Source organism: Ovis canadensis, chromosome 13, assembly GCF_042477335.2.
Source record: "Ovis canadensis isolate MfBH-ARS-UI-01 breed Bighorn chromosome 13, ARS-UI_OviCan_v2, whole genome shotgun sequence".
Taxonomy (NCBI): Eukaryota; Metazoa; Chordata; class Mammalia; order Artiodactyla; family Bovidae; genus Ovis; species Ovis canadensis.
In genome coordinates this window covers 82,609,554-82,628,939 of record NC_091257.1, presented here as the reverse complement: position 1 = coordinate 82,628,939, position 19,386 = coordinate 82,609,554, and the positions used below count along the sequence as shown (strand labels likewise).

Sequence of the window (19,386 nt, the reverse complement as noted above, 5' to 3'; positions counted from 1 at the left end):
GTCCTTTTGTGTGTCCAAGGTTCCTCTTATAGGAATACAACTCACTTTGGATTAGGGTCCAGCCAATATTTTAACTTAATCACCCCAATTAAAAGGCCCCATCTCTAAAACACAGTCACATTCTAAAATACAGGGAGTGGGGGTGGGGTTTAGGGTTTTAATGTATGAATTTTGGTGGGGACAGAGTTTAGCCCATAACACTCTTTCTCCCCTTTCCTTCTTCAAATTCCACCTCTCTCCCGGGAGTAACATGATTTAAAAAAAAAAAAAATTAATTGGAAGCAACCTAGATGCCCATCAGCAGATGAATGGATAAGAAAGCTGTGGTACATATACACAATGGAGTATTACTCAACCATTAAAAAGGATACATTTGAATCAGTTCTAATGAGGTGGATGAAACTGGAGCTGATTATACAGAGTGAAGTAAGCCAGAAAGAAAAACACCAATACAGTATATTATCAGAGAAGGCAATGGCAACCCACTCCAGTACTCTTGCCTGGAAAATCTCATGGACGGAGGAGCCTGGTAGGCCACAGTCCATGGGGTCGCAAAGAGTCAGATACAACTGAGCAACTTCCCTTTCACTTTTCACTTTCATACTTTGGAGAAGGAAATGGCAACCCACTCCAGTGTTCTTGCCTGGAGAATCCCAGGGATGGGGGAGCCTGGTGGGCTGCCTTCTATGCGGTCGCACAGAGTCGGACATGACTGAAGCGACGCAGCAGCAGCAGCAGCAGCAACGGCTATATATGGAATTTAGAAAGGTGGTAATGATAACCCTGTATGTGAGACAGCAAAAGAGACACAGATATACAGAACAGTCTTTTGAACTCTGTGGGAGAGGGAGAGGGTGGGATGACTTGGGAGAATGGCATTGAAACATGTATAATATCATATAAGAAACTAATCGCCAGTCCAGGTTTGATGCAGGATACAGGATGCTTGGGGCTGGTGCACTGGGATGACCCAGAGGAATGGTACGGGGAGGGAAGTGGGAGCGGGGTTCAAGATGGGGAACATGTTTACACCCGTGGCAGATGCATGTTGATGTATGGCGAAACCAATACAATATTGTAAAGTAATTACCTCTAATCAAAATAAATAAATTTAAATTAAAAATATTAATTAATTAATCATTGACTGAGCTGGTTCTTTGTTGCTTTACACAGGCTTTCTCTAGTTGCAGCACACACATTTCTCATCGTGGTGGATTCTCTTGTTGTGGACCACGGGCTCCAGGGCTTGTGGGCTTCAGTAATTGTGGGCTCTAGAGCCCAGGCTCAGTAGTTGTGGCACAGGGGCTGGTGGCATGTGGAATCTTCCTGGGCCAGAGATGGAACCCATGTACCCTGCACTGACAGTGCATTCTTAACCACTGGACCACCAGGGAAGTCTAGAGATAGCAAGGATGAACCAGACCCTCAATGACATTGGTGGTGTCCAGGACAAGAGTCAAACCAAGGCCCACCTGCCATAGATCAATATATTTTTTGTAAATCTAGCCACCAAACAGTTAAATAAAAGGGTCTATCCTCCTACCTGGACAAATATACTTTCTTTTTGACCTGGGAAACCAGATTTGGATTTAAAATTTCTGGGCTCTCCAGAATTCCTTCCCAGAACATGGTGGTAGGCCCTCCCTTCTCTTTCTGTGGCCGGCTCCATCTACACCACCAGAGCTTCTTGCATACATACATGGAGACTCCTATTTGCACATCCCACATCCCTCAACAGTGCTGTTTGGTGACTGATTGGGCCTAGCAGTGGTCACAGCAAGGCTGCTTTCCACCCTCAGGAGTATTTACCTGGGGCGAGGCATCCCCCCACCCCACCCCCCTAGACTCTGGAAGGAATTTCTGGGTCCCAGGAATAGGAAGGCTGGACTGGAAGGAAGTCTCAGGCCCTAGATGGGTGTGTTCTCTGTGGGTGGGGTGCACCTGGAGGGAATATGAGCAGCCCCTCTAAAAAGAAGCCCACAGGAAAAGTCCCTCTTGCTCACAACTAGATATTAGTGGGTATCTTTTCAGACCATTTTATATCCGTTTCATATATAAAAAAGGAGATCCTAATTCCAAAACAAAGGCTTGTTTTTATTTTTAAATTACTTTTAAAAATATTTATTTATTTGGCTGTGCTTTATTTATTTGGGTCTTAACTGCAGTGTGCAGGATCTTCTCACTTTGTTGCAGCGTGCAGACTCTTTAGTCGTGACATTTGAACTCTTAGCTGTGGCTTGTGGGATCTAGTTCCCTGACGAGGGGTTGAACCCAGGCCCTCTGTACTGGGTGTGCTGAGTCTTAGCTACTGGACCACCAGGGAAGTCCCTAAAGGTTTATTTTTAAAAATAGATTCTCTCTTTTTCTGAGATTTGCTTTTTTCCCCTCCCATTCTGTCTTGTAGATCTTTCCGTGTCAGCACAGATAGATTTATTTTATCCTTTTCCATTGTTGCATGATATTATGCAGTATAAAGGTAAGGGGGAAAATTATGAAAGCCTATTTAATATGATGCAGTGTTAATCCTCTTGAAAATCAAGATGATTTAAAAGTAAAATAAATTTAAAAAAAAATTACCAGGATTGGCTTAAGAAGACATTGAAAACCAAAAAGACTAATAACTATAGAAGTAGCTGAGCCCTCGTGAAGGGATTGTTGTTGTTCACTTGATAAATCCAGTCCGAATCTTTGCAACCCCCACAGACTGCAGCACGCCAGACTTGCCTGTCCTTCACTGTCTACCAGCATTTACCCAAACTCATATCCACTGAGTTGGTGGTGCTATCTGACCATCTCATCCTCTGTCGTCCCCTTCTCCTCTTGCCTTCAATCTTTTCCAGCATCAGGGTCTTTTCCAATGAGTCAGCTCTTCACATCAGGTGTGCAAAGTATTGGAGCTTCAGCTTCAACATCAGTCCTTCAAATGAATATTCAGGCTTGATTTCCTTTAGTAACTTTATAAAAAGAGTCAGGAGACATCTCCCTTTCTCCTTGCTGTGTTAAGACACAGCCAGAAGATGGCCATCTGCAAGCCAAGAATTGGACCCTAACCAGGAACCAAATTGGCTGGCGCCTTGATCTTAGACTTCTCAGCCCCCAGAACTGTGGGACACAAGTTTCTGCTGTTAAAGCCACACCATGTGTGGTGTTTTGTTATGTATAACAGCCTGAGCAAAGACAAGTATCAAAACCTGACAAAGCAGCAAAAGGAAATTCATGGACTAATTTAATCTATGAATATTGAAGCAGAACTTCTTCATGAAAGATCAAGAGGTGGAATCCAGTAATGTTGTTATGGAATAAAAAAACCTACAGTCAAATGATGGGAAGCTGACTCACAGAAATAAGTCACATCAGTCTTATTTCTCTATATTACCAATGAACAATTGGAAATGGAAATTAAAAACACAATGCCATCTACAATAGCTCTATAAATGCAATACTTAGATATAAATCTAATAAAATATGTACAGGATCTGTATGATAAAAACAATGAAATGTTATGAAATCAAAGGCTTCAATAGATGGAGAGATAGACTGTGTTCACAGATTGGATGATTCAATATATCAGAGATGACATTTCTCCCCAAATTTACTTATAATTCCTATCAAAGTTCCAGCAGTGACTTTTGTAAATACAGACAAGCCGATTTCAAAATGCATACCTAAAGGCAAAGGAGATAGAATAGTTAAAATGTTTGAGAATGAAGAATAAATTTAGATGAATCACAGTACCTGATTTTACCACTTATCTATATAGCTGCAGTAATCAAAACAGTGGCATTGGGATAGACACAAATCAAGGGAACAAAATAGAGTCCAGAAATAGACCCACACAAGTTGATCAACAGATTTTTTTTTCTTTTTTGGCATGTCTTGCGGGGCCAGGGATTGAACCCAGGCCCTTGGCAGTAAGAGTGCCAAGTCCTAACCATTGGACCACCAGGGAATTCCTGATCAATGGATTCTTCTTAAAATTTTATTTATTTATTTATTATGTTTATTTATTTATCTGACTACACTGGGTCCTCATTGCTGCTCGTGGGCTTTCCCTAGTTGTGGCGGGCGGGCTTTTCATTGCGGTGACTTCTTGGGCCAGAGCCTGGGCTCTAGGGTGAGTGGGCTCAGTAGCTGCCATGTGGAGTGGGCTCAGTAGTTGTGGCGCGCAGGCTGAGTCATCCCTCGGCATATGGGATCTTCCCAGACCAGGGATCGAACCCTGTCAGACCAGGGATCGAGCCCCGTATTGGCAGTCAGATTCCTCACCACTGAGCCGCCAGGGAAGCCCAATTTCTGTTTTCTTATATTTATAGATTGCTAAGCATAGAAATAAATACAAATATGTGTATGAATGTTAGCCTGCTCCTGCTGCTGCTGCTGCTGCTAAGTCGCTTCAGTCGTGTCCAACTCTGTGCAACCCTATAGACGGCAGCCCACGAGGCTCCCCCGTCCCTGGGATTCTCCAGGCAGGAACCCTGGAGTGCATTTCCTTCTCCAATGTGTGAAAGTGAAGTCTCTCAGTCATGTCTGACTTGTAGCCCATGTGTATTTCCTAGTTCTGTCTTCTCAAAAGGCACTGACAAGACAGTAGCAATGAGCACATTTAGAGATGTAGTGCCCAGATCACGGTTTCTAAATACCATTTTCATATATATATATATATACACACACATACATACATATACACACACGCACGAGTGTATGTGTGTTTTCGTGTATGTTAGTCGCTCAGTCATTTCCAACTCTTTGCGACCCCGTGGACTGTAGCCTGCCAGGCTCCTCTGTCTATGGAATTCTCCAGGCAAGAATACTGCAGTGGGTTGCCATTCCCTTATCCGGGGGATCTTCCCGACCCAGGGACCAAACCTGAGTCTCCTGCATTGCAGGAGGATTGTTTACTGTCTGAGCCATGAGGGAAGCCCATACACAAACACACACACATAAACACTAAGGTTTCTTGGAGAAATATTTAATTCCAGAGCTTGGGCAGGAAAAGTAAGCCATGAGCTTGGAACATATTATGATGTTAGCAAGTAAGGAAGTGCTCAGAAGATGATGGGGCTGTAGTGAAAGGACCCAGGAACCAACCTGAAGTCATTCCTAATGGTTTAAAGCTGGGACTATTCGAGCAACAAAATGAAGATTGGATTATAATCTTGTTCAATTTTCTCCCCCAGAGAAGGCAATGGCACCCCACTCCAGTACTCTTGCCTGGGAAATCCCATGGATGGAGGAGCCTGGTAGGCTGCAGTCTGTGGGGTCTCGAAGAGTCGGACACGACTGAGCGACTTCACTTTCACTTTTCACTTTCATGCACTGGAGAAGGAAATGGCAGCCCACTCCAGTGTTCTTGCCTGGAGAATCCCAGGGACGGGGGAGCCCGGTGGGCTGCCATCTATGGGGTCGCACAGAGTCGGACACAAATGACGTGACTTAACAGCAGCAGCAGCAGTTTTCTCCCCAAACCATTATCATGTCTTAACCTACTGTATAATTAACTTATTATGTTTTTTTTTTACTACCTCATTCTCCCCACTTGAATATAAGCTTTAGAGAGCGAGATTTGGGAGGAGGCTCTGGTTTGTTCATGGATATTGTGGATATTGGCACACAGACTGGGGAAACTGAATCTTCTAAGAAGCAAAGAGAGTTTTTCCAAAGAATTGAACACTAAGCATCAGCAGCTATCACCAGTAGATGGTCTTCCTCAGCACCTCTGAGACTCACAGGGGCCGGCAGGCCTGGTCCTGAGGGAGCTGAGTTGTCTGGGGTCTTCTGAGAAAAGAACATGGCAAACTGGGAGGCTGTCTCCCAAGGAACACTTTAGAAGATTTTCCTCTCAAAAGCACCCTTAGAACAGCTGTGCTTATTTTGCACACTCAGTGAGAAGCTGACTTTTGCATGATATTAAAACCCATTGGTATCTTTATCTCAGTGAAAACCCTCCCACTCCTGTGAGGCTGACGTTGTTGTTTAGTGCCAAGTCGTGTCTAATTTTTTTGACTTCGTGAACCGTAGCCCGCCAGGCTCCTGTGTCCATGGGGATTTCCTAGGCAAGAGCACTGGAGTGGGTTGCCATTTTCTTCTCCAGGGGATCTTTCTGACCCAGGAATCGAACTCATGTCTCCTGCATTGGTAGGTGGATCTTTACTGCTGAGCCACCAGGGAAGCCTGAAGTTGACATCAAATTCCTGTTTTATGGGTAAAGGGAAGGCAGCATGGAGAAGGTAAGTGTGTTAGTTTTCTAGGACTGCTGTGACCTAGAATAGTCAGATTCCTAGAGTCAGAAAGTACATTAGTAGATGCCAGGGGCTGGAGGTGGGGTGGGGTTGGGACGGGGAATGGGGAATTAGTGTTTAACGGGGACAGAGTTTCAGTTTAGGAAGGTGAAAAATTCAGGAGATGGATGATGGTGAGAGTTGCACAATGATCCGAAAATACTTAGCGTCACTGAACTGATGGTTTAATAATATATTTTATATTATGTGACTTTTTCCAGAATTTAAAAAAAGTACCACAAACTGAGTGGCTTAGAACTATAGAAATATATTGTCTCACACTTCTGGTCTGATCTCTGCCTTTGTCATCATCTTTTCTCTCTGTGGGTGTCTGTTTCTGTCCAAATTTATAAGGACCCCAGTGGTACTGGGGCTTCTTTTGGGGCTCAGGCAGTAAAAAATCTGCCTGCAATGCAGGAGATCTGGGTTCCATCCCTAGGTCAGGAAGATCCCCTGGAGGAGGAAATGGCTACCCACTCCAGTATTCTTGCCTGGAGAATTCCATGGACAGCGGAGCGTGGAGGGCTACAGTCCATGGGGTGGCAAAGAGTCGGACACAACTGAGTAGCTAACACTTTCACTTTTCACTTTCAGTTATATTGGATTAGGGACCCACCTTAAATGATATCATTTCAACTTGATTATCTCCATCAAGACCCTATTTCCAAATAAAATTACATTTTGAGTTGCTGGAGGTTAGGACTTCATCATATCTGTTTTGGAGGATACAATTCAATACATAATGGTAAGTTTGAATCAAAGAATGTTGGAGCTTGTTGTTGTTTAGTTCTTAACTCATGTCCTACTCTTTGTGACCCCATGGACTGAAGCTCACCAGGTTTCTCTGTCCTTCACTATCTCCCGGAGTTGGCTCGATTTCATGTCTATTGAGTTGATAATGCCATCCAACCATCTCATGCTCTGTTGCCCGCTTCCCCTCCTGCCCTCAACCTTTCCCAGCATCACGGTCTTTTCCACTGAGTCAGCTTTTCACATCAGGTGGCCACAGTATTGGAGCTTCAGCTTCAGCATCAGTTCTTCCAATGAATATTCAGAGTTGATTTCCTTTAGGATTGACTGGTTTCATCTCCTTGTTAGAGCTAAAAGAAACTTTTTCTGTTGAAGTGTCCACCCCACTGGATACTCCCTCTCTGCATGACTTAACCATGCCTAGACTCTCCTGAAATGGCAAGTTATCAGAAAATTCCCAAAATATTAACTATGCTAATCCCTGCAATCTTGATTACCCTCTGAAGTGTTGACCTTTCAGGTCCTCTCTTTTCTCCTGCTGACCGGGGTTTCCACCCTCCTGAATTAACATTTCATGGTTCACCTGCCTCCTGAGTACCCTATGGAGCATTAGCAGAGAGCTTAGAGCCATTGCAAAGAGGGAGAGTCAGGTGAAACATCCTTTGGGGAGTTCTATGATCTGAACAGGAGTGATATAAAAGGGAAATGCAGGGCCCCTGAGCATGTGTGGAATAGCAAAGGCAAAGGCGCAAAGACAATTACCAGCAGACTAAAATTGGAAAAGCTATGCGAAAAGGGCCTGGGGTGGCCCATAGCTGGGGAAAGACTGGAAAATTAGGCTAAGTGACAGGAGACTTCAAATCAAATCACCAGATACATATTAAGTGCCCGACTCAGTATTTCAATGAGCCATGGGTGATACAAAGGCATATAATATCTGTTTCCTGCCCTCAAGGAAAGTATAATCTACTTACAGAGGTTAGACATAAAACTCAGGAGAAATAAGACAACAAAATATTTAAATAGGAATTCACAGTGCCTCACAAATGATTGCTAAATGAGCTGTAAAGCCAATGACAAGCTTTTAAAACTCTGTACCAGGAGAGATTATTTGGTTGTTTGTGGTCTAATTAGGTGCATATTTTCTTGCTGGAGGAAAAAAAGGGTTAACTGAACAGAGCAAATCAATGAACCTATTTATTTATTTATTTTATTTTTTAAAATATAAATTTATTTATTTTAATTGGAGGTTAATTACTTTACTATATGGTATTGGTTTTGCCATACATCAACATGAATCCGCCACAGGTATACACGTATGTCTTTTTGCAGAGATCGGTGGAATTCATAGAACTCATCAAAAATTCAATCATCAAAAATGTCCCCCAAAAGAAAAGCCCAGGAGAGATGGATTCACTGAGAATTCTACCAAACATTTATAGAAGAATTAGTGCCAATACTTCTCAAACTATTCCAAAATATTAAAGAGGGAACACTCCCAAACTCATTTTGTGAGGCCAGTGTTACCCAGATATCAAAGCCAAACGAAGACAGAAAAGAAAACTACAGGCCAGTATCTTTGATGACTATAGATGCAAAAATCCTCAACCAAATACTAGCAAATCAAATTCAACAGCTCATTAAAATGACCATACAACATGATCAAGTGGGATTTACCTGTGTGGGGCAAGGATGGTTCAACAGATGACAATGATACACCATATTGACAGAATGAAGGATAAAAATCACATGGTCATCTCAGCAGATGCAGGAAAAGCATGTGACAAAATTCAATGCCTTTCATGATAAAACACTCGACAAACTAGGAAAACAAGGAAACTACTTCAACCTAATAAAAGCCATATATGAAAAGCTCACCACAGATATCTTACTCAGTGGTGAAACACTGAAAGCTTTTCCTCTAGGAATAAGGCAAAGATGACCACTCTATGCCACTTCTATTCAACATAGTACTGGAAGTTCACGACACAGCAATCAATCAGGGACCCAGGTTGCTGCAGGCTCTGACATCTTCAGGACATTTATCTCAAGTTACCTTGGATGTGAACATTTGGCTGGGGGCGGGGGTGGGGGAGAGAGAGAGAGTCAGATTAATATGGGGGTGTTTATGGCTACACCTGGAGTGGCATAGATTACCTCTGCTCACATTCCATTTGCCAAAGGTCGGTTACAAGGTCACATCTAACTGCAAGGGAGGCTGGGAAACAGTTATGTGCCCAGGAAGGAGGAATGGATTCATGACTAGCTATCAAGTCCAACTCTTTCCATCTGCTCTTTTTCAGCTGAGGGAACTTGGGCTCAGAGAGGTCCTAGGTCACCATGAGTAAAGAGAAATTAAGAGATGCAATCTATATATAGTTGATGAAGCAGGAAACAAAAGTGCAGATGTAGTATCTGAAATTATAAACTGACCAATGCTGCTGCTGCTGCTAAGTCGCTTCAGTCGTGTCCAACTCTGTGCGACCCCATAGACAGCAGCGCATCAGGCTCCCCCGTCCCTGGGCTCTCCAGGCAAGAACACTGGAGTGGGTTGCCATTTCCTTCTCCAATGCATGAAAGTGAAAAAGGAAAGTGAAGTTTTTCAGTCTTGTCCAACTCCTAGCGACCCCATGGACTACAGCCTACCAGGCTCCTCCGTCCATGGGATTTTCCAGGCAAGAGTACTGGAGTGGGGTGCCATTGCCTTCTCCGAAACTAACCAATAGAGAAGCCAAAAATATGAGGCTACTGAGAATTCCCTGGGGGTCCATTGGTTAGGACTTGGTGCTTTTGCTGCTGTGGCCCCATTCAATCCCTGGTTGGGGAACCAAAATCTTGCAAGCTGTATAGTGAGACACCACCCTCCCCAACCCACCCTACCCCACTCCCCTCCCCAGAAAATGAAGTTACATAGCTTTCTTGAGAGAGGGACTGTAAATGGGATGGCTAAATGAATTGTTGGCATATAAATGTTCAGTTGAAGTTCCTTTGTGTTCATTGCTGCTTAATATTCTATTGTGTGAATATTTCACCATGAGTCTATCCGCTGCTGATGGACATTTGGGTTATTTTCAACTGGAGGCTGTGATGATGAGCATACATGAACACACCACTAAGTGTCTTTGGTGAACATATGAGGGCATTTCTGTTGGGTGTATGATCGCTGAGGCATAGCCACGTTCAACTGTAGCAGGTCATTCCAATAGTTGTACCAACTTACACTCCCACCAACAGCAGCCGAGTGTTCCAGTTACTCCACGTTCTTGCCAACACTTGGATTTTGTCAGGAGGAGTTCTTAGAGAGCCATCTTTTCCTTATTGATTTGGCTGTCTCAGGTCTTAGTTGTGGCACCTGTAGGCTTCTAGCTGCGGTGTATAGGCTTAGTTGCCTCATGGCATGAGGGATCTAGTCCCCAGAAGAACAAAGCCCAGACCTCTCTGAGCCAAGTTGAATTCTTTACTACACAACCTTCGTCAAGCCAACGCTGTGATTCTGAGGGAGCCCCTTCTTCTGTATACTCAGGAGGAGTGGGGAGGGTGAAAGAGGAGACTGAGAGCAAATACCCAGCTGCTAAATTGATGGAAAAATCTCTTTAAATGACTGAATTCCATTTCTGGACATTTATTTCATGGATGAGCTGACTCCTGTACATGTGCGGATGCATGAATAAGAAATGATGTATGGATAAGGTTATTCCCTGAAACATTATTTATTGTTATGAGTTCAGCTGAGTTGGAGAGAGAGCTGGGCTGCCACCTGGGCTGTCAGTGTAGTTGATTAAAGCAACAACAAGCCCAAATGCAAGTCACAGCAAAGCCTTTAGTCACTCAACCCGAAATATAAGCAAGACTCAAACCAGAGAAAGCACCGATGCCCCTGTTGCATTTCCTCCATTGGACAGAGTGCAGGTGGGTCAGGGGGATTGGTGTAGACATTGGGGTCATCTCATTGATGAGGGTCCCCAAACAGAAGCCTCTGGCAGGTTCCTGGACCTTGAGCCAGGGGGTGGGGATGGGCAGAGTGCTGGAAGTGGACAAGTACTGAGCATGAGTCATTATGGGTTTTCCTGGTGGCTCAGTGGTAAAGAATCCAACTGCCAGTGCAGGAGATGTGAGTTCAGTCCCTGGGTTGGCAAGATCCCCTGGAGAAGGAAGCGGCAACCCACTCCAGTATTCTTGCCTGGGAAATCCCATGGACAGGGAAGCCTGTCGGGCTACAGTCCATGGCGTTGCAAAAGAGTCAGAGGAGGCTTAGCAACTGAACAACAACAACGAGTCATTGTGGGGAAAAAGTCTTCAAGGTTCCTTGCTTCGCTCTCTGATATGGTCCTTGGCAGAGGCATCTAAAGACCTTGGCCCAAGGTTTCAGGTAAAGAGACTTAGGAATGAAGGCTTCTGGGTTAGGAATGCACATATGCAAGGAGCATGCCCAGCCAGGGTGTCTGCGTCTCTGACTGCAGCTCCCTTTGGGGACCACAGTGAATTTACTGGGTGCCAAGATTGGTGTGGGGAGGGCAGTTTTCCTCCACGAGGCCCATCAGGTCAAGCCTTTGTCATTGCCTACAGTAAGGCCTCAGAAATCTCACATAAGTTTTTGGGTAAGTGCTCAGTTCAGTTCAGTCACTCAGTCATGTCTGACTCTTTGCGACCCCATGGACTGCAGCATGCCAAGCTTCCCTGTCCATCACCAACTCCTGGAGCTTACTCAAACTCATGTCCATTGAGTCAGTGATGCCATCCAACCATCTCATCCTCTGTTGTCTGGACTTCAGTTAAAATGAGGAGCTGGGCTTCTCACTTATAAAATCAAAGTCTTGGAAACAACCTGAGGACGAGTTAATAGTGGGTTGGTTAAAAAAAATTGAGGTTCACCCTCACCAGGAAATCCAATGCATCTTTAAGAAAGGGGAAGTTGTCTGTGTGTGTACACAAATATGGAACAGTGTGAGGCTGTGGGAGGGCTCTTGGGAAGTTAGTGAAGAGGGGGAAAGGCACTTCGTAGTTAGGAAGAGCATCTCCAGGGTGGCATCTTAGTTTGTGTGGGGTAAAGTCTATGGCACAATGGCTATCAATGGTTCTTCTATAGTCTCTTGATGGTTCTTTGATAGCCCAGAGTTCCGACTGTTAATATTAGAATATGCTGTCCCAAGGCTGAGCTGCTAAGGATACTTGCACATCTGTAGTCAGACTTCAGGGTGTCAGAACCTGCTAGAGGACCCCAGGACTGGCAATGGTGGTCCTGGAGCCACCCCAGCAAGACACAATGACCGTCTAAATTGAGGCTCTGCTATTGAGGGAACGTGTTTAGTTTCACTGGGCAGAAATGGCCTTTCCTTGCTTTGTGAATGAGAAATACTTTGTACTTTCATAAATAAGTGCTTTTCCCCCCTGTCTCATAGCAGACCTGGTTGTCCCATGCTCATCAAGTACTGGGCTTCCCCAAGTCCTTTCTTGGAGCCATTCCTTGGAATGCCCTGGAATGACCTAGAATGCTATGAAATGAGGACTTGCTTGCAAAGTAAGCTGAGTTTCTTAAAAATATGCAGAAGAGGGATACCTGGTGGTCCAGTGACTAAGATCCCTCCCTCCTAGTGCAGGGGGCCTAGGTTCGGTCCTTGCTGGGAGAGCTAGATTCCACCTACTGCAACTAAGAGTTCACATGCCACAACTAAGACCCAGTGCAGCCAACCAAATGAATATTAAAAAATTAAAATATGCAGAGGAGGCCAACCCATGGCTTTTACAAGCAATGTGGCAAACAGTCTCACATCACATCCAGAAGTCTGGGCCCATATGCAGGCCCCATCTATCTTACTGGTCAGTCATGCCAACCTGAATTCTACTTGCTGGCACTTATGTTTCTTTGCCCGAGAGGTTTCTACTAGTGCCAGAGCCCACTCTGCCTACACTAGAAGAACCAGAGAACTAATGTACTCCAGGAGATCCCCTCAACCAGTGACAGATGGGAGATGATGTACAGCATCCTGGCAATCTTGGCCCTTGGATGGATCCTCTGGAGGGTCTAACACTGGCTCCCAGGGTCCCCCAATGGGATTAAGGTGGAAACTGGTTTGATCATGAATCTTTTGAACTTTAGAGTTTAAAGCTTGCCTTTCCTTCTCCACTCACTTCCTTTCCTCCACTGGTTACTTCTCAGGATCCTCTTCCCAGTAAACTACTTGTCCCCACCTGCTTGTCTCAGAGTCTGCTTCCAGGGAGCCCAGAGGAAGGCAGGTGATAAATGTATCAGCTGTTTACCAGGACCTGGTTATGCCCTATTCTTCCCCAACCCCTGGAAGCTGAATGTGAACCCATTGTGTTCCTAGTCACCATGCAAGGAGGGGTTCTCAGCAAATTTGACACATGAGGACTTTAGAGAACCCTTGCCCTGGGGCCCAAAGCAAGTGTGTTGGGATTAAGACTGATTCTTTCCACCAAAAGGCAAAGTTCTGAAAAGCAGGCGCTGGAGCTGGTCTGTGCTGCTTCTCCTTTCCCTGTGCCGATCAGCTCAGGGCCTACAAACAGGAGATGCTTAGTAAGGATGTCCAGGCAATAATCACCAAATCCCCAGTAGGGCTAAATAAATCCTTTTACATGGATCAACTAACATTCTCATTATAATAGTCCTGGGTCACGGATACTATTACTAACATTTTTATTTTATAGGATAAAGTGGGGGAAAGGAGAAAGGGACCTGCCCAAGGCCACATGGCCAATGCTGGATGAAGTCAAGCCCTTCACAGTCCATCACTGGGGTGGATGATGGTGGTGAACAAGTGCACAAAAGGGATGCGGTGAAGCCATGGCTTACCCTACCACTGGCTGGGTGACAGTGCCTCGTCCCAACTTGGAATTCATCTCTGTCACACACAGGGTAAATGGGTCTATTCCCTGTGAATTTTCTGCTAGCCAGCAGCTCCATCCATCTGCTCAACAACACAATTTTAAAAATATCCAACAAGCTTCCTGATTCCCAGTCCCTGGGGGCCCAACTACACAACTTGGAAATGACTCTTTGGTAAAGTCTGATCAAAGGTAGGTTGTCCAGTAATCAGAAATCATGGCTTTTTCCTCCAGGCTTGAGACTCATAAACAGCAGTTGAATGAGCTTTACATTTGGGTTGGACCCATAACCTAGATGGATCCATTTCCTTCTAATTTACACCAGTTTTGATGGGGGGAAAGCAGCAGGAGGCTGAGTTTTTTGCTCTGGGAGATCCCCTGGTTCCTCTGTCTGTAGCAGGCAGAGAGGGAGTGAAGGAGGGGGGCGCATATTGAAAGGAGTCCATGAACTGTCCATGAACTGAGATAGGAAAGTGCCTGAGAGAGCCAGCATCAGCACCAGCTCCAGGGCTGAGCAGGGAACAAAATCCCATGTTCCCTCATGGAGGTTTCCACAACAGCGGTGCTGAAAAATGAGAATGCAGTCAGGGCTCATCCTTGGAGACCACAGAAGGAGCTGACCATCCAAAGACCCCTTAGGTAGCAGAGGGTGGGTGGTACAGCAGTTCAGCTGATGTAGCAGGTGGTTCTTTCATTGAGCCATTCAATAAATATTTATAGAGGACCTACTAAGTGCCAGCACTCTGCTAGGCACAGATTCGGTGGTGAATAAAAAAGACAGTGCCTGCCCTTAAAGACAGGACAGGTTAGTGGGTGAGGATGGTCTATTCTGGTGGGAAAGTAAAGTCTGGAGTCAGAGAGTGGGTGCACGTGCTGAAAGGGTAGGGGCAGAGGCCAAGTCCCCACAACTGATAACAGAGACGTCTTCATCTTCCCAGAATCTCCAGGAAAGTGCTGCACATCTGGAAATGCAACTTGGCGATCCAGCTGTGGCCTCCAAGCCCTGTCTTTCACCTTGCCCTCAAACTCTCAGGTACCGAACATTGGTTCCCAAAAACAGGAAGTCCTAGGAGAGACAAGACAGGATGGGATGGTGAAAGCATTCTCTACTCCAAAAAGACGCATCTCTGATTTAAAGGGAGGCCCACATCTGGGGAAGCACGCGCTCTGTCAGAAACCAGGTCAGCACATAAATCGAGCCTGTGTCTCTGTCCCCAAGGTCTCCATAAAGCACAGCTTTTGCTGGCTACCTTCTCTAAGGTGGCAATTTATCTGTCATTTCCCAAGCTGCTGCTTTCTGGCAGACCTCATAAATGTCCTTCATGTCACCTAACTTCTCTCTCCTTGGCAAATAACACAAAACTGTGAGCTGCTGGGGCTTACTCTCCTCCCCCCTCATAAGTTTCCATCACGTAAGGCACGAGAATTCTGAACTCAGCAAAATCCAATTCTTTCCCTGATTTTGGGGGTGAAAACACATTGGCAGAGTTGACCTCAAAATTCTAATGCATGTGATTATATATATAGTTGACCTGTTGTTAAATGAGGATTAAGGGCACTGATGCTCCATGGGTGGAAAATCCATGTAGAGCTCTCTGTATCCATGTTTCCTCGTATCTGTGATTCAGCATGCCCAGATTCAACCAGCTGTGCAGATGGTGTAATAGCTTAGTATTTACTATGGGAAAAAAAGGGCTTCCCTGATAGCTCAGTTGGTAAAGAATCCACCTGCAATGCAGGAAACCCCAGTTCAATTCCTGGGTCAGGAAGATCCGCTGGAGAAGGAATAGGGTACCCACTCCCGTTATTCTTGGGCTTCCCTTGTGGCTCAGCTGGTAAAGAATCCGCCAGCAATGTGGGAAACCTGGGTTTGATTCCTGGGTTGGGAAGATCCCCTGGAGAAGGGGAAGGCCACTCCAATACTCTGGCCTAGAGAATTCCATGGACTGTACAGTTCATGGGGTTGCAAAGAGTTGGATACAACTGAACGACTTTCACTTTCACTTTTCATTGAAAAAAAATCTGCATATAAGTGAATCTGGGGACTTTCAAACCCGTCGCTTAAGGGTCAATCTAACAAATCTTCTAATGACTTCCATTACACCAAATAGCTAAAAGCTCTAATCTTCACAAGAGCCCAGTGAGGTTTGGGCTACATCTCATTTTACCGAAGAGAAAACTGAGGCCAGCTAAGTGAACTGTCACTCAGTCCTTGCTTTCAACAACGATCTGTCTCACTCCTTAGAAACTCTCAGTAAGAGTTGGATGTTGACTACCTCTGAGTCCAAAAGGGCTCCAGACATTTGTTTTTCAAATGTGACAGGTGATGTCTGTTTCAATGTTTCTGATCACTCTGCTGCCTGTCACTCTCTTCAGTAGCTGTTATTTGCTGGATGTTGACTATGTATCAGGCACAAAGCAGTATGTCCTTAAATGCTCACAAGCCTGCCAACCCAGTCATCCCACCTCACAGATGCTGTTCTAGAAAGATAACCTGAACCGCGGGGCACAGAGGGTGCATAAAATGCCCGGCTAGAATAGTGGAGAGTCTAATGAAGAATAAGACATATTCCTCGATAGTCAAATAGTTATAAATGATGGTTCATGGCATGGTTGGGACAGTATAGGTGGAGAGGAGACTCAATTGCAACAAAAAGAAAAAAAGAGAAGAAAAACAAGACTGAGAGCTAGCAAGGCAACTATCCAAAACAAACAATTTCAAAAAGTGCTTAGAGAAAACAACAGGCTGGAAGGAAGGAAGTCAGGCTGTGGGTGTGGTGGGGCAATGGGTTTACGAGGGTCAGCACACCAAACATAAGTCCATGACAAACCTCTTCCACTTAAGTAATTAGAAGAAATTCTATTCTATTCCACTTTATTCTATTCTTTTCCATTCCATTTCATTCTATTCCAATCTATGTTTTGGCCATGCAGTGAGGGCTGTGGGATCTTAGTACCCTAACCAGGGATTGAATGTGGGCCCTCAGCAGTGGAAGTGCTGAGTCCTAACCACTGGACCACTAGGGAAATCCCAAGAAATGAGAAATTTCAAAAACATACAAATGCCTTTCAGAATCTGAACTGTTGGTGTGTTTAGGACTGCTGTATTTTCAAAATGAGCTCATCCTGAGGTTCCCCTAGGTCACCCATGGTCGGGGGGTGGGGTGGAAAAGTTGTGACACAGATTGTGTCAAATCCTTCCTGCCCTAATAAAGGACACTTTATTAGGTGCCATGCCACTTATAAAGGACATGTGGATGTCTTCATGACATCCCAGCTGACCCCAAATTGTTCCACGCCCCGTCCAGGCTTTCCCAGCTGCAGGGTTGGCCTGGGTCCCACCCACTGAGTTATAGCCTGCCAACCAGGAAAGCTCACCAACCCCCTCCCCAAATCCTCAAAGCCCCGCTGAACCCACCGACCTTGTGGATCTGGAGAATGGGGTCGTAGAGCTGAATTTTCTTTAGCAGAGGGAGAGGGAAGCCTTCTGCCAACTTATCTGGAGGGTAGAGGCAGAACGTTGAGAGATTGTTTAGTAAATAATTATGGAGAAAATTTTACCAAAAAAAGTTCCTCTCTGGAAACTCCCACCCCATGGACTGTAGCCTACCAGGCTCCTCTGTCCACGGGATTTTCCAGGCAATAGTACTGGAGTGGATTGCCATTTCCTTCTCCAGATACATAGTATATGCCCATTTAATTATAACCGAAGATTGGGATTACTATTCTCAAGTTACAGATAAGGAAACTGAAGCACAGAATGGCCAAATAACTTGTGCTAGGTCACACAGCTAGAAAGTGGAAGAACCGAGGCTTGATGCCAGGCAGGCTGACACAGGGGCCCGAACTCTCAGCCATGGTGCTCTGTGGAGGTAGAGGCAAGGATGGGGCAGCGTCTGCTCATGATAAGAAGCTAGTGGGTACTTGCTCTCGGCCCCCTACCTGTATCCTGCTTTCTACTGCAGCCAAATGAAGCAGGGCCTCATGGAAAGAGGGTTTAGGTCTTTATGCTATAGTGTTTGACTAAGGAGTTGGCAACTAACTGGGAAATGTAAATTTAGAGGTGGACAGGTAGCTCAAGTGGTAAAGAATCCTGCCAGTGCAGGAGCCACAGGAGACATGTGTTTGATCCTTCAGTTGGGAAGATCCCCTGGAGAAGAAAAGGGCAACCCACTCCAGAATTCTTGCCTGGGAATTCCCATGGGCAGAGGAGCCTGGTGGGCTACAACCCATGGGGTCGCCAAGAGTCGGACACCACTGAGCACCCGCGCACCTTGCCTTGTGCTCTGCGTGTTAACTTGGTCCTCGGTCTTTCACTTGTCGCCTCAGGGTGTGTGTGGGCACTTCTATGAACCTTTCTTTCTCTCTTAGGAGGAGATTTCCTGTGCTCCCTAAACTGCCCGTGTCCCCAACCCTCCTTAGAACCATGGAAGAAGATGAGGCAGACTTCAACACTGCCATCTCACAGGCAGGCCACTGAAACTGAGAGGATAAGTGACTCGCCCAAATAACGCAGCCTGCAGGAGAGCCCTGGTTCCAACTTTCTTTCCCCCGAAGAGCAGTGTCCACTCTTGACTTAGAAAAGTCCATAGTGATTCTTACCATTGACCTTGGGGTAAAAGTTGTTGAGAAGGTAATAATTGAGCAGTGCCTCCAACAGCTCCACCTAGTGGAAAATAGGAGAGGTACACCATAACCACGTGTACTGTCTTGCCCACCAACAAGCCTACAAGGAGCCACCCTTGGGGGTGGGGTGGTTCTGTAAATGCTGACATGGCAAAAGCCTCGGGAAAAAAAAAAAAAAGAGCAAATTTCAGGTAGATACCAACATCATGCTATTGCTTTATAAAATAAAACTATTTTGAGATGCACAATCAATATGTGTACAAAGCGATAGAAAATTTTGGAAGACTACACAACCACCATGCCTACACAATCTTTCCTCTAGGAAGAACATCAAGGTTTGGCTTAGTCTTAAATTTAGTATTTAATTTTTCTTTATCAGTGAAAATGTTTTCCAAAATCACTTATATAACAAAAAATGATTTTAAAGTTGAAACAAAAATTATGAAACCTAACTTTTAACACTCACTGTGTGCCAGGTATAGGACTCAGAGCATTATATATATATATATATGTTTTTGAACTGTGGTGTTGGAGAAGACTCTTGAGAGTCCCTCGGACTGCAAGGAGATCCAACCAGTCCATTCTGAAGGAGATCAACCCTGGGATTTCTTTGGAAGGACTGATGCTAAAGCTGAAACTCCAGTACTTTGGCCACCTCATGCGAAGAGTTGACTCATTGGAAAAGACTCTGATGCTGGGAAGGATTGGGGGCAGGATAAGAAGGGGACGACAGAGGATGAGATGGCTGGATGGCATCACTGACTCTATGGACGTGAGTCTGAGTGAACTCCAGGAGTTGGTGATGGACAGGGAGGCTTGGTGTTCTGCGATACATGGGGTCACAGAGTCGGACACGACTGAGCGACTGAACTGAACTGAACTGACTGAT

General features: G+C 45.2%; 1 protein-coding gene across 1 annotated transcript in view; it reads right to left on the bottom strand.

Annotated features, from left to right (window-relative positions):
* Positions 1–13,666: 13,666 nt before the first annotated feature.
* LBP (lipopolysaccharide binding protein) overlaps positions 13,667–19,386 on the bottom strand; it is a 37,190-nt gene continuing 31,470 nt past the window's right edge. Inside the window, exons 13-15 of the mRNA XM_069548550.1 lie at positions 18,474–18,537; positions 17,294–17,370; positions 13,667–14,937 (exon numbers count right to left, since the gene is read on the bottom strand). Of these exons, the coding sequence (XP_069404651.1) occupies positions 14,893–14,937; positions 17,294–17,370; positions 18,474–18,537 (186 nt within the window). The 3' untranslated portion in view covers positions 13,667–14,892. The remainder of the gene's footprint in view (positions 14,938–17,293; positions 17,371–18,473; positions 18,538–19,386) is intronic.